Source organism: Gopherus flavomarginatus, chromosome 9 (genome assembly GCF_025201925.1).
Source record: "Gopherus flavomarginatus isolate rGopFla2 chromosome 9, rGopFla2.mat.asm, whole genome shotgun sequence".
Classification (NCBI taxonomy): domain Eukaryota; kingdom Metazoa; phylum Chordata; order Testudines; family Testudinidae; genus Gopherus; species Gopherus flavomarginatus.
Genome location: NC_066625.1, coordinates 22,783,989 through 22,798,830, shown reverse-complemented (window position 1 = coordinate 22,798,830; position 14,842 = coordinate 22,783,989). Strand labels below are relative to the sequence as shown.

Below are 14,842 nucleotides of genomic sequence, written 5' to 3'. Positions count from 1 at the left end.
TGTCTACCAATACAGACAATAAAAAAGATTCAGGAAATATATTTTGACAAATAGATTCCTAACTAGGCATATTAATACAGAACTCTGAGTTAATAATTCATTTAAACTACAATATAGAACCATATTTCCTACACCCCTCAGAAGCACTGCAAAGGCTTGGGGGAGTCAGGGATAATGGAAGGAAGCAAATTGCTGGGAAGGAGCCTGAACTTTAGCGGGCTGTTGGGTATGGGTGGGAAAAGTATGGAACATGGAGTTTGGTTTTTGGTTTTTCTTTTGGGGGGGGGGAATGGGAGGGATTGTTAGGGAACTTTCCCCATGCAGACCCTGGTTGACCCCTAGCCTCTCTCATTCAGTCAGATACATCTGCCCTGGCCCCATGTGTCTATGTGCCCTCACCCAGCCACTCCCCTGTCCCTATGTAGCTCTGCATCCCTCGCCGTGACCCCATGTGTCTCTGTATCTCCCTCCTCCCATGGCCCTGTGCCTCCACTCCCATTCAGCCCCTACCTCAGTCTCTTCTCCCCCACTAGCCCTTCTGAGCCCGTCTGGCCCCGCTCATCCTCCAGCATCCCACAGACTCTGTCTCCTGACCTGGCCTGACAAAAAAATAGACATCTGTGGGGCTCATTACATATGCGCATGCAAAGTGGCACAGAATTCTTTCAGGAGTACCCTTCAAAAGATTTATGGATTAACCAAAAGGCTTTGTATTGCTTTTAATCTGTCTCAGTGAAGAAGTCTGACTTATCAAACAAAATAAGTCTGCCTATGTAACTCCATAATGTGTATTACAGCATCATTTCAGAGTCACATTTTCCAATACAGCAACATCTTATTACCATGTTGAACACATAAAATGTTGTTACAAACTATGAATGGTGAGAGTCACAGTTCTGGCACCACGAGATCCTTTTGACTCACTGCTGCAACATCACAGCTCAGAATTATACAAGGTACATTATGAACACACAGAAGTGACATCTCTGTGTTAAACCAAGTGATAAACCACATAGCATTGCCTTTATCATGAATTTCTGATGGTCTCAACTGACTCCATCCACTAGTTAGTCCCCTTCTGCCAAGACAATTGCTTTATCAGCTTTTTAAAAATAATATATCACTGAAGCCTTCCAAAACATAAAGCAAATATCACTTCAAAAGATAATGTTTTGGTTTAAACTGAAGAGAACATATTCCAGTTTTTACTATGTCTCTCCTAGCCTCCCCTTGACGATCATAGTCCTAATTCAGCATAATTATGACTATGTGAACAGTCCCACTGAAGTCAACAGGGCCACTCCCATGCTCGAAGTCAAGCAACTATTAGTTATGCTGCTGAATCAAAAAGGGGATCAAATGACCCAAACTCCAGCAGCCGGTTCCCAGAAGGCAGTACTTTTCCAGCCACTTGGTCACAAAAAGTGGCCATCGAAATAGTGCAGTTGCCATAACTGTCATATTTCATTACCGTCGTGGATCCACAGGATCGGTGCTACAGTTTTTAAACAGTCTCTTGGAGGAAACCTCTTGGAGGAAAAAGACATCTGTAATTTACACAACGAATCATAAAATAACCTAGGATTTTAGAATAGTTGAAAAAAAAATCCAAACGGAAAATGTCACTGCTGACAATCATCAGCAGCACCGGAGATAGATGTCATTTCCAAGCAAGGAGTCAGGAAAAGAGCATTTAAAGATATCTGTACTAGTCAAATGTAATTGTTTGTGGAGGGCAAGGAAAAGGGAGAGAAAAATTGCCCCCTAAGCAGCTTATATAAGTCCAAATCTGGAACTGTGAGGGTCACCAGTTGTTAGTCACCAAAAGCAATTTATAGAAACAGCTGACAAACTGGAGTTAAAGATTCTTAAAAAGGTCATCTCAAGAAAGAATTGCACAGGCACACAAACAATCCACTGGATTTAGATAAAGAATTGAAAACCTACATACTTTAGAATCTGAAATTTGAGTAGGGCTTTAGGATTGCCAAGCCACATTCGAGTGATGATGGAAAGGTAATACCTTATAAGAGGATGATCTAAAAGTTAGTTTGCATAATATCTACAAGTAAAAATTTACTTGTAAGGTGCTTATGTTGAAAAACAAACAAATGCATAAAATTTAACACACCAAATACCCTTACATACAAGTGCATATATTCCTAAAAATGCTTTCATCAAAATGGCTTCCAGGACTTAATTGGATCCCACAACTGTACTATCCCATTGCACAGACTCAGTGTTTCATAGTATGTAGGATTCATGTGGAGTTTGGGTGACAAGACTCAGATGTCACAGAGTTGATTCTTGGGCTAATTTAAAATTCTTATACATATCTGAAAAGCATACTATTATGGTTATAATTAATGAAAGAAGCTTTGTTTTTAAGTGACTAAGTCTGAGGCACTTGAGGCATCTGGACTTCACACACCGATTGGGACCTTGTCATTTTTGCTAATTATGTAAATTAGGATCCCATGTATTGAACTATTTAGTATAATTTTCAAACACATTAAGTTGCCTGTTTCACTCTTCAGAATGTTATGTTGATGAAGTTTGTGGGGATACTTGAAAATTGATGGAATGTTGAGAGGTGCAAGGTGTTCTTAAAACTTCAAGAACAGCTCTGGTATATAGCATTCTTCATTGAGAAAATATTAGATTATATGAAAGGGTTACTTATAATAAATAATTGCTAATTACTGTAAAATTGTTATTTAATTTAGGATACCTTCTTTGGTAAACTGCACACACACAATTTAAAGGATAGATAACCACTATCCATATATACGATTCACTAAAATAATCCGTTTATAATTGTAGCTTCTTACTAAACTATATCTACCTAAAAACATTAAATCTGAATTATGCTACCAGAGGGCTATACATTGCTGAAAAATCAGGATCAGACCCATAGCAGGCAAAAGAGGCAGGTGAGCACAAAACTTGAATTTCACTACAAAATTGACTTTGCTACAATGAAACAAACACAACCAGAGTTTTGGATATGTTACATCATCAGCACCAAACAGAATGGTTTCATTTCCTCCTCCTGGAAGACTTTAATGTCATTTACAACCCTTTGAATTCAGGCCAAGAAGCACAAAGCCAGTCAGAGAGATTTTGATTAATGCTAGTTCTGTGAAGCTACAAAAGACCCAATAAACTGAACTTCCCACTGTATTTCACTGCATTATGGAAAAACATTTCGATCTGAAATTTAATATTTATCTTCATTATGAAACCCAACAAGTGACTTTTTAACTTCAAATAATTATACTTAGTAGTAGTATTTTGGATAACTCATGGAAAGAAATTAATGGATCTTTTGGTGGCAACAATACAAAACTGATACTTAAATCAGTGACCACAGCTGAAGCAAAACATGCTGCATGGCTGAACTTGGTAATTAACATTTATAAATAATTAAAACCTGTTACATGCAAGCAGTGCATAAGCATTCACCGAATAAATTCTTGAGACCCTGACAACTAATATTCACACACTGTTATCAAGGTAAATATACCTGTATTCACACTCCATGGTCCACTTCAGGAATGTCCAGTTAGGTCTCAGGCCTTCAGCCATTACCTCTTTGTTGGCAGGGACTGTCACATCGCACTTCCTCTGACCTCAAGTTTTAAGGCTGCACAGCCTCCTGCCACACACTGTGATATCCCCAAGAAGCCAGTCTGCCTCAAGGCCTGCACCTGCACTGTGCTCTCTCTCCAAAGGCTATGGCCACTGTATGTCAGCAATTACAAGTTACCACACAGCTTTCTCAGAAGTGTACATTTATTTTAAGGACAACTCACCACAGAGAAAACATATAAAAACAATAAACGCACACTATTTATACCAGTAATCACCCATCTTCTACATTAGGAGCCAGGCAGGCACACAAACTTTCTAACCCTTTAGGAAGGGCTGGCACCCCACTTGGACAAAAAAATCATGTTAATTTCCTCACTCAGCTTTTCTCTTTGTCTCTGAAAACCCAGTTTGACTCAGTATATGCAAATTCCTCCAAGGGTGGTACCTCTCTGGAGTTGTTTACACTTTCAGCTGCTCGGGTTAAATCACTGCTCTCTGTTGTTAGCTCTTGGAGGAGCTGTGGTAACCGTCCTGCATGGAGCAGAACACAATCATACATCAACCATTCATAAATTTTATACAATGGTCCTGAAAACTATTGCATGGGGTTCCGATATCTGTCACAATTGACCTTGATGCATTTTAATCTGATTGCCCAAGCTTCGGTTATCTATTACTTTACCCATGACTTAGTTGGGGATTAGTCCTGCTTTGAGCAGGGGGTTGCACTAGATGACCTCCTGAGGCCCATTCGAACCCTGATATTCTATGATTCTATGTGAATCTTAGTCCTGTTTCCACAATACTGAGAACTCCCCTCAATTATGTTAACTTATATTAATGCTAATTATTTCAATTATCATAACTGTACTGTATTTACCATGTCATATCTGTTATATTTTAGAGTTTCTTGTTCTATTAAAATAAAAAATATTAACCAAGTGTCCCCCTTCTGAAATACTTATAAGCAAAGTTTCAAGTTTTAAAGGAAACATTTTTAGAAACTATTCAAAAGTAAAAGCAATCTCACATTTTGCTGCTGCCCTGCACAGACTGACCAAGTCTCCTGCTACATCAAGGAGATTTCCATTTCAAACAGAAAACTCTCAACTCCCATTTTAATAATGTTATCTCCTGCATAAAATCTATATTATTCAGAATCACACGCATCAGCCTCTCTCTATGAGTCAGTGAGAGAGACTAATGTGCGTGTGTGGCTGACACTCAAGTTTCTGGGTAATGTACTTGACCTCTGCTCTGCTTCGGTACTGCAAGGAGGTGTGGTTTTGGTAACCAACTGTAAGTTGTGGGGGTAGATTTGAATTGCAGGGCCAACATGGTGGCCCAGACTCCAGGCAGCACGAGGCAGAGGCAGGTGTGGGGCATAAGGTGAGGCTAGAAGTGGGGGTGTTGGTGGGGTAGGACACTCCCTGAAATTAATTTGAAAATGTTGGTTGGTGTGACCCTGCATAAGCTATTGACACCAGGGTCTCTTTTTGAATGGGCGATCTGGTCTAAAACCGGAGACCTGGCAACCCTAGTAGTGCAACGTCAGAGGATACAGAATTCAGATGCAGCCATAGCTGGGTCAAAGGAAGTAAACCCATTTTACTTATCCAAAACTTAAGTACTGCAGGTAACGATAAACAGGTCTGAAGAATAAATGAATGAAAAACAAACGTTTTCAGTAATCGTAGTTATCTGGACAGTTATTCCAGAAATCTATCATATGCACGTGTTCTTCTGTGGTCACCTGAACAGTCTTTGAGAAACAAAAAACAATAAACCAACCCAAACAGGTTGATCATATTATTTCATTCCTTTTCACACTCTTTCTAGTTTAACAACAACAAAACAAGTCATTAGTGGCAATTCAAGTGACCAGCAAAATATATATACAGACAGAGAGAGAGAGAGAGAGTAGTGCTGATATTTAACTAAAAGATCATGCAAAATTTTATTAGCATACCTCAATAAAGCTTAAAGCAGAGACTGGAGATATGGGCTATGCTTTTGAGGCAGCCTTTAGTGTGGATTTAGCTGCATCCATGCTTCCTTTCTCTCACCCCACCCTGACATTTATTACAGTTCATTTTTTAAAAAAAATCATATAGTGTGCAAACTGAATAAGATGGCCTTTATTACATGTTCAGTTTTGGCTTGTCTCTTGCATATTCACTTAAAACAGTTCTTACTGTACTCAGTTTTCAATATAGTAGAATCTCAGAGTTATGAACACCACCAGAGGTGGCTATTCGTAACTCTGAAATGTTCATAATGCTGAACAAAATATTATGTTGTTCTTTCAAAAGTTTACAACTGAACATTGACTTAATACAGTTTTGAAACTACTATGCAGAAGAAAAATTCTGCTTTCCCCCCTTTTTTTTTTAAATAGTTTATGTTTAACACAGTACTGTATTTGCTTTTTTTTTTTTTTTTTTTTTTGGTTTCTGCTGCTGCCTGATTGTGTATTTCTGGTTCCAAATGAGGTGTGTGGTTGACTGGTCGGTTTGTAACTCTGGTGTTGGTAACTCTGAGATTCTACTGTAGTTTCAAATATATTATGCTAGACTGAATTATAAAAAAAAATAAAACATGAGTCATCGGATTTAAATTACACAATTTTATATAATAAAACAATGGAAAATTCAATGCAGGTGACTATAATAAAGAAACTAAAAGGAAAAAAAGCAAACAAATAAATCATGGAAAGGCAAAACCAGACAAAGTATAAAGACTAACGCAATGGACAAAACAGTACAGTACATGAAAGACAAACAGTGATGGGATGATTTGGAGAAAAAAAATGTGCAAAGATTTATAAGAAGGAAAATTTGCAAGAGCACATCTAACACAGGAATAGAGCAAGCAAACATAATACACCTCCAGGGTCCTTTTAGTTCCCTCAGATTATAAAATCAACCTAGGAATGACAAAGATCATACTCTCTGGTAAGAGGGATACATATTATTCCACTCAGCTAAGAGGTCTCTCCAAAAGGAGAAGTGAGTCTTGAGTTTTTCAGGAAAAATTTTCCTGATTAAATCTCAATTAAAAGCCACATAAATAATGTGACCTTATAGATTCTCATGATACAATTCCATTCTGCTACATAGATAGCAATTTCAACCTTTAGGAAAGTACACGATTACAGTGTAGATCAGGGGTTCCCTAATTGTGGTACATGAGCTTGACTTTCCATCCTTCCAGTTCACAATTTTTTTAAGAAAGCAGGTATGTTAACCAATAAAGTCTGAGAGCCACTTGTTTACATTAGCTTACTGTGGACTCAAAAAAATTGTGTATTTCTAGCACAGTGTGTAATAAAGGTGGAGTATGAATGGCATTTGAAGAAGTCTGACATTAAAAGCAGTTTTATAAACACATATTTACTACTGTTATAAGTGGGTACAATTCCACAGCGGTGTTTGCCCACTCATAAGTGTAGTGAATCTGCCCAAATATCTCACACTCAAGGAACATTTTACAGAGACTTGGAATGGGCAAATTACTCATGGAGAATAATTAACATCTTAAAGAAAATAAAAAGGATTTTGAATTCTGTTAAAGTGAATCTGCTGTTTGCAATATTCACACAACTCTAACAGAGACAGATGTCTTAATTTGACGTATAAAAACTTCAGACTGTAATCTGATAAAAACAAATGTTGATTATTTTTTAAAAAGTAGCAGAAAATGGTTTAGTAAAAATTTAGTCCAGTTGAGCATATTACATCTCGTATGACATCTGTATTCTATGATCCAAGATTTGGAGCAAGAATATTTCAAATTACTATCTCAGCAGAATTTGGCGTAAATTTAAAGAGTAAAAGCAATGAGAAAGAAATAATTTGATCTGTGCTATGGTAAAATATTACTAATTTTTTGCACTAATGTGTGCCAGTTTCAGCAGATTAAACAGTCTCAATTCACAGACAATGCAAGAGCATGATTTTAAGACTGTAATATAATTACTTGATACCTAAGTGAGCTAATTACCAAGTCAACCTTTTAAACTGCACATTTTACAACAGACAAATCAGTCAAAACCTGGACCATACCAAACAAGTACTGTACACAGTTGAAAGCATGTAACAGTCTGTTTTGCAATAACATTAACATTCACACTACAATTTATATGAAGCAAAATAAGCTGTGTCGATCTATGAGATTACAAATATTGCTAGTACAAATGATTTAATCATGTGTCTTTTTACTCAGAGGTTTGGAGCACTGATTTAACATTACATTATTCACCTTAGTGAGACACTTATTAAACACTGTAGGAAAAAGCTGAAATTCAGCTATTAGCTTAGCTACTCTAACTCAAATCAACAGCCATAGAGCTAGAGTTACCTTGCAAAATGCACTTCCCTGTACCAGACAGACCCTTCTGTTTTCCCAGGGAATTCACACTATGAAGCATGGCTTTGGGAGCACAGCTTTACTTTTGGTCAGGATGAAGTTCCGCTAGTGGAAGCAACAAAGGCGAGGTAGTGAATCAGGTCTCTCCTTGCCAGTAGCAGCACCTTCTTTTATGAGAGTTCTAGCTGCATGTGGACTCTGCCAGAAGGAAGGTTTACAGCTCTTGTCTGATACTCATTCTTTGTGATAAAATGGACAAATAAAATACACCTCTACCTCAACAGAATGCTGTTCCTGGGAGCCAAACAAAACTTATTGCGTTGTAAGTGAAACTGTGTTATATTGAACTTGCTTTGATCCACCGGAGTGCGCAGACCCGTCCCCCCCGGAACACTGCTTTACCACAAATTTATATCCAAATTTGTGTTATATAGGGTGGCGTTATACTGAGGTAGTGGAGTACATATATAACAATTCATTGTGCCATATACTTCCCCTTCAATGCTTCGTTCCCATCAATGTAGTGGAAATTCTGTAAGGGTGAATCAAGGAAACTACTCACCCACTGGATTGTACACATATCTCATGATAAAAAAACAAACAGGTAGTGGAGCAGACTTTTAATTTGGATACAAATACAACCAGATTAAGAACTTGACTTTAACGCAAGCAGTATTAGGGCCTATGAGTAAGGCTAAGATTCTGTCATGCATATTGTTAGTAAAAATCACAGACAGGTCTTGAACAATAAAGAAAAATTCATGGAAGCTCGTGACCTATCCATGACTTTTACTAAAAATATCCATGACAAAATGGGAAGCTGCGAGGTCCCCACACCACCCCTGGGGTCCCAGCTGGGAGCTGTGGGGCACCCCTGCCACCCGCAGCAGCCCGGAAGCTGTGGGGCATCCCAGCCACCTGTGGTGGCTCCAAGCTTCAGGGCACCCTGGCCATCCACCGCAGCTCCGAGTTCTGGGGCATCCCTGAGCACCCTCACCGCCCAAAGCAGCTGGAAGCTCCTGGGGCACTCCCTCCCCTGTCCAGAGTGACTAGGATCTCAGGGTCCCACAGTTCCCAGCCACCACGGGCAATGGGGGAACCCTGCAGCTCTCAGGCGCTGCGGGCTCAAGTCACGGAGGTCTCTGGAAGTCACAGATTCTGTGATTTTCGTGACAAAATCGTAGCCCTACCTATAGGTATATACACTGAAATTACAGATCACAGAAATTTACAGTGAAAGATTAAAGAAGAGAATGTTAAATAGTTTATATAATCAATTCTGTCTGACAAATAAGATTTTACAAGTAATGTCTATGACATTTCTAGTTTTTTTATTAATGTTTTGATGCAATGTTTGGAACAAGCAAAGCAGCAACGTACAGCAGACTCAAAGTCTATCTCTCAAAAATACAGAATTTTTTTTATCCCTTCTCTAATAGCCAAAAGAACAAACTCTCACCAAACTGAATTTAAAAAGCATTCTTTACAGAGAAAGAAAGTGTCAAGAACTGCAAGCAACTCCCCAACGTCAACTTCTCCTAACAAATAAAACAGGAATACATTATAGGCATTTCAAGATAGACAAAGATCAAATTTCACACAGTTAGCTACTTACAATAACAGCAAAACATCTAAATTCTAGCCAGACTCAAGTGGCAGAAAGACAACAGAATTGGTATGCTTTCAGGAATGTAATACTGAACAGCAAGGTCTTGGTGGAAACAAACAACACCATTACAGATACTGCTATCTTATCATCAATTATTTCTGTATCTTTCAAAAAAAATCCAATCACAGCCTTAATACATCAGTGAAGTCTAAAGTTAATCAGACAAACAACTGTATTTGTTAATCTCTCCAGCCTGCCTTTTGGGGAAAAGTGGATGTCAGATCATTTATTTCCAGAATGCTTACTTGCCTGCCCACATGTACACAAGGATTTTAAAACTACTACTGCAATGGAAAGCTGCCTCAAAATAAATGACTTTCAAGTAAAACCTATTGTTAAGTCACTCCATCAATCTGTTCCTCAGTTTATTAATCTGTAAAATGAGTACAATGATATCTGCTTCCTCACAGGAATATTGTTGGACTTAAAGTACTCTACAAACATTATTGTAGTCCTCAAATAAAGTTTTAAGTACAAAGCATTAGAATTATTAATACACGCATTACATTCCTAAATAAAAGCTATTCAAAGAAACAAGCCATGAAAACTCTTATATACATCAAAAACTAACACAGCCAAATTCAAGATTTTTTTGCACATACTCAAAAATACTGCCTCAAGGAAATACACCTTTTATAAGAAGCTATCTGTGTACTGAGACTGTGAAAACAAATCTCTCTTACAGTCTCATATGCTGTTTATAAGAAGCATTTTACATTATAATGTAAATGCAGTGAAGACACGAGGTTATTTCCCCAATGTTCAACATTCTGTATTTGCTCATTACAAGTGAAATATAAAAGGAATAAAATAAGGCAATAGAGCAAACCTCAGTAGGCAGAATGTAACTAGAATATCCAACACAAATCTTAATTTATCAACCTTACAAGCATTGCATATTTAATCATCAGAACAATCTTTTGCATTTTGGATTCTTAATGCAAAAAACCAGGAAATAAAAATTGTTTATCAAGTTACTTTATATTAGCATTATTGTGCCATTCAGGAAGCACGCGACTTAAACTTTAGACCCTCCTGTGCTGCTGGCACATTGGCCAATCCAGTTCCTGCATTGATTATGTGTGCGCGCTAGTCGCGGTATGCCTTTCCAGATAATACCAGCGCATTCAATATCCTCTTGTTACTGTACCTCTGCTTGAATTCTGTCAACTTCAAAGGTTTTCCCCTGTGTGAGGCCTTTGATGGCTGCTTTAATTTCACTGGGTGTTATTTATTGGTCCCTCTTCTATTTCTAACTTAACATAGGCATTCCTCTGCAACCTGTGCATGACTGCGGCTCTAGACAGTTTAATATGGAATGGACATTTTTTTCCCCTTCATCTGGCTTGTTCTTCACGTGTTTTCAACATCTGTCCATAAAAGTCCATGATGGGCAGCACCCGTGATGGTCTGGTTCTTCCTGAGAGGTCCTTCACTATTCTGTAGAGCTGTTTGAAGTCTCTCTCAGTGGTACATCTTGTACCTCTACAGACTTCTCCTGAACCCAGGCATTTCTATCTTGCCTGCTTCTCTTTTTGTTTTTTTCTCTACATCTTGTATCTCCCTGTAAAAGCTCTGCCTGTGTCTTGCTCTGTTCTTTTTTGCCTTCAGATCTTTCTGCTTGTTAATTGCTGCCCATATTCCAGATGTAATCGATGCATCTTTCTTTTACATCTTTTTGAGGCCCAGCTGTCTCGACTACTGTCTTCAAGTTTGACCATTTGTCTTCCAGACTTTCCTGAGCCTGTAAAATAGTGTAACTGTTACTAAAAGCAATCTGATCTGCATTTCTTTGACACTGAAGTTTGGTATTGCTGTAACACTCTTTGTGTCTGCCTTTATGATCTTTTTAAGTTTACACTGTAACGTGGCCACTAAAAGATCATGATCCAAGCCAACATCTGGGTAGGGACATTCCTCAAAGATGATGCTCATCCTTGAGATACACACATGGTCTATCTGGCTGACAGTTGCATTCTTTGGTGATCTCCATGTGAGCCTGTGAATCCTTTTATGATCGAAGAGACTGTCTCCTATCTTTACAGGGTTTGTGCCACAGAGAATCAAAAGCTGTTTGCTATTATCAGCATGGATGCCTTCCACTGCTGTGCCTATGATGTCATGCTTAGGCACATTATACGAAATTTGCTGTACCTGCTCAAAGAACACATCCATTTCAGGGTTGGCTGCTGAATTTGTTGGTGCATACACTTGGATTATTGTATATTTGACATGTCTTGTTTGCAGACGGGCTGTTATTCTGCCATTCACTGGTTCTCAAGACAGCAGAGTCTTTGCTGGAATGTTATCCTGTATAATTCCCACACTTCTTTTGTGCATTTCTTCTCCTAAGTATAAAATTGTAGCACCACCAGACATCTTGCCACTCCCGGCCTTTCTCATTGCACTGACACCAAGTATGTTCAGATGGAATTTTTTTCATATTTTTGTAACTTGTGCCAGCTTTCCCATACTACACAAAGTTCATACATTCCATGCGCCTACTCTTGTTACAAATGCCTCGTCAGCATTTGATGTCTTGAGATCTCTGCTTCCTTTCATTTTTCACTGAGATCTTCGGTTTTGAGCTCCGTCTGTACGTACCAACCTCAAGTTTTGGTTTAACTGAACTGTTTCTGCTGCAGTAAGGTTTTACCTGCCTGGGTCACAAATCCAACTGCAGAATCCTCCTCTTTTATCCAATGGGACCAGCAGTGTTGCTAACAGCGCAGAGCATTTGACTAGAGGTGTTGAAATGAATGGTTAAAGTTCAAATTAAGCATGTCTTTAAATGTCTTGCTGAATCAAGAGTCTATATTATCATCCTAAATGTTGGATTGATGGGTGAAGGGTAGGGAACCTAAATTACGGTTCCTAATATCATTATCTGAGGGTTTTCTTTTGAGTGAGCAGATGAAAGCAAGTTCTGTTTGTTTTTTTTAAGGACAAAACTTCAAAAATCACATTTCTGTCTGAAAACTTTGTGCATACTACAGCTAAAGGTAACACGTAAGATTACGATAACTAACAGAAGTGGGGAAAAAATATTTCTCTATTTTTCCAGTTTGTTTACTCCATCCATCTGATAGTACTTTGTTTACAATTAGCATCATCCTTTCTCCTGATAAGTCAGTTTCTCCCTTATTGAAAATAGTCAAGCATGCACAGGAGAGAAGAAAAATATGTATTAAAAACACTAAAGAATTAAAAAAATCAGGATGTATTATTCAAAGGGTGCTCTATCAGAAAATGATGTTTTTGTCATTTTAAAAAAAATCAAGTTGACAGAGTCTCTAACCTTTATATTAACATATATATGCATATATATACACTTATATTTCTATATTTGCTGATTTATAGCACCTAGACTATTAAATAGATGCCATATCAACAGAAAAACAGATATAGAAAGCTGCACATTATCACCATGTATGTTTTATAACCTGTTTCTACAGAATTCTCTCTCTTTTCTCAGCAGTACTGTGAGGTGGCTGCTTTTGTTGTCATGGAGACAGAGAGATGTCTGCCTTTATTTATTTATAACAGGAAACATATATAGCAGTTCAGCTATTATTCAACAACAAGCCACCCAGACTCTCTCACTTTCATCATCATTTTTTAAAGAAGCCTGAATCTATTCATATCAAAAAGATGCAAATTTGAGTACCTTCTACAGAACTACATCCCAGTGCACTAGAAACTACTGGAGGGCTTAGCAGAACACTTCAAAGATGAAAGGATGCTCATGTCTTTGGGGAGATAAACAAGTAAATATTTAATTATAAGAATGTAAATAATATATTATTGCTTATATTTTATATCTATATCTATCTAGATATAAATCTAGATCTGTCTGCCTTGTCTTTTAAATTGTAAATTCTTCAGGCAAGGACTCTTTGTATTGTGCTTGAACGGTGCTTAGCACAATGGGCCCCCAACCTTTACACACTACAACAACACAAATAATAAGTAATAAAAAAAGGGGAATAAATAATGGTTTTAAACTTCTAAAAGTGTGTTCCATGGAAGATGTAAAAACACAAGTATTACTAATTTAACCCTTCTGAGGCCTGTAAATACTATGCCCAAGGTCAGTGACCTAGTTGTTGGTATTTTGTACTCTACAAGTATTGGTTTGGCACTAACCATAGTCCTGCAAGGAGCGGTCTAATGCACATTTCCAACAAGAAAAAAGTCCTTCGATGAGAGCAGCATACTAGTGGGAAGCCACAGAAACACAGGGGTAAATTATCAGATCCGGAGTAAATAAGCAAGGCTTAGAAATAAGCTCATGATGGCAGGCGTTCTGCATTTTCTGCTCTTTTTCTTCTTAGAAAAGAATATCACACAGTTTACAAGTACGCTGCAAGATCACTGTTCATCTTCAACTGCTCTTGACTGCTTTCTGAAGGGACAATAGGAACAAGGGAAAAGCGGGGTGGGGAAGAAAAAGAGATGAGATACACATATGCAGCATAGAAGAGAAAAAAGAAGGGCACAAACTAAATAGAGAACAAAAGTTTAAGAAATGGACAGATCTTGAAATCAAAATAATAGGTACTAGCACAAGAACGTAGCAACTGCACCTTGGCACAGCAGTTGCTAGAAACAATAGATTGCAGAAGGATACAGTGGAATTCACTGTCACTCAGGAATTGAACCATGAAGATAACAAAAATACCAACAGATACCCACAGAGCTGTTGACAAAGCCAGCCAATGTCACAGCACTAGTCAAATAGAGGCAGACAGAACAACACTTTTTTAAAAAATGGAAATAATAAAAATCTACTGAAAAATCTAAGAAATTCAGAACAAGTTCAAAAAAAATAGCCATCCTAAAACTTTTGTACAAAGATAATTCTTTTCCTGTGGCACAAATGCCAAAATATTTTCTAACTAAAAAGGGAGATTAATTTCAATACACAAGTTCTCCAACAAGAATTCCCTACTCCACTCACTATGGCTGACTGGATGAGCAAGTAAGAACCTTCTGCAAGTTGGCCAGTATTTGCACTGCTTAAATTACATGAAATGTAACTTTTCATCCATATGTAAGCTTCTGATGGAGTATTTCTCTGCAAATACAGCTGCCTCTGACATCTCTGGTTTCTGTTCATTGTCATAATATCACATGACAAAAAGTAACAATTCAAAATTCTTAACCATTTTAAATGTTTTGCAAACACTCACTGGCAAGGTTTCTCAAGCA

At 37.9% G+C, this 14,842-nt stretch overlaps 1 protein-coding gene across 3 annotated transcripts in view; it reads right to left on the bottom strand.

Moving 5' to 3' along the window:
- The window catches only part of TXNDC11 (thioredoxin domain containing 11), a 105,642-nt gene that overhangs the window by 54,060 nt on the left and 36,740 nt on the right, over positions 1-14,842 (bottom strand). The window contains exon 1 of one of the 3 annotated variants that reach the window (XM_050966422.1): positions 7,954-8,138. The exons of the other annotated variants lie outside the window; for them this stretch is intronic. Within the exon in view, the coding sequence (XP_050822379.1) occupies positions 7,954-8,023 (70 nt within the window). The 5' untranslated portion in view covers positions 8,024-8,138. Of the gene's footprint in view, positions 1-7,953; positions 8,139-14,842 lie in introns of those variants that run through there. 3 annotated transcript variants of the gene reach the window in all.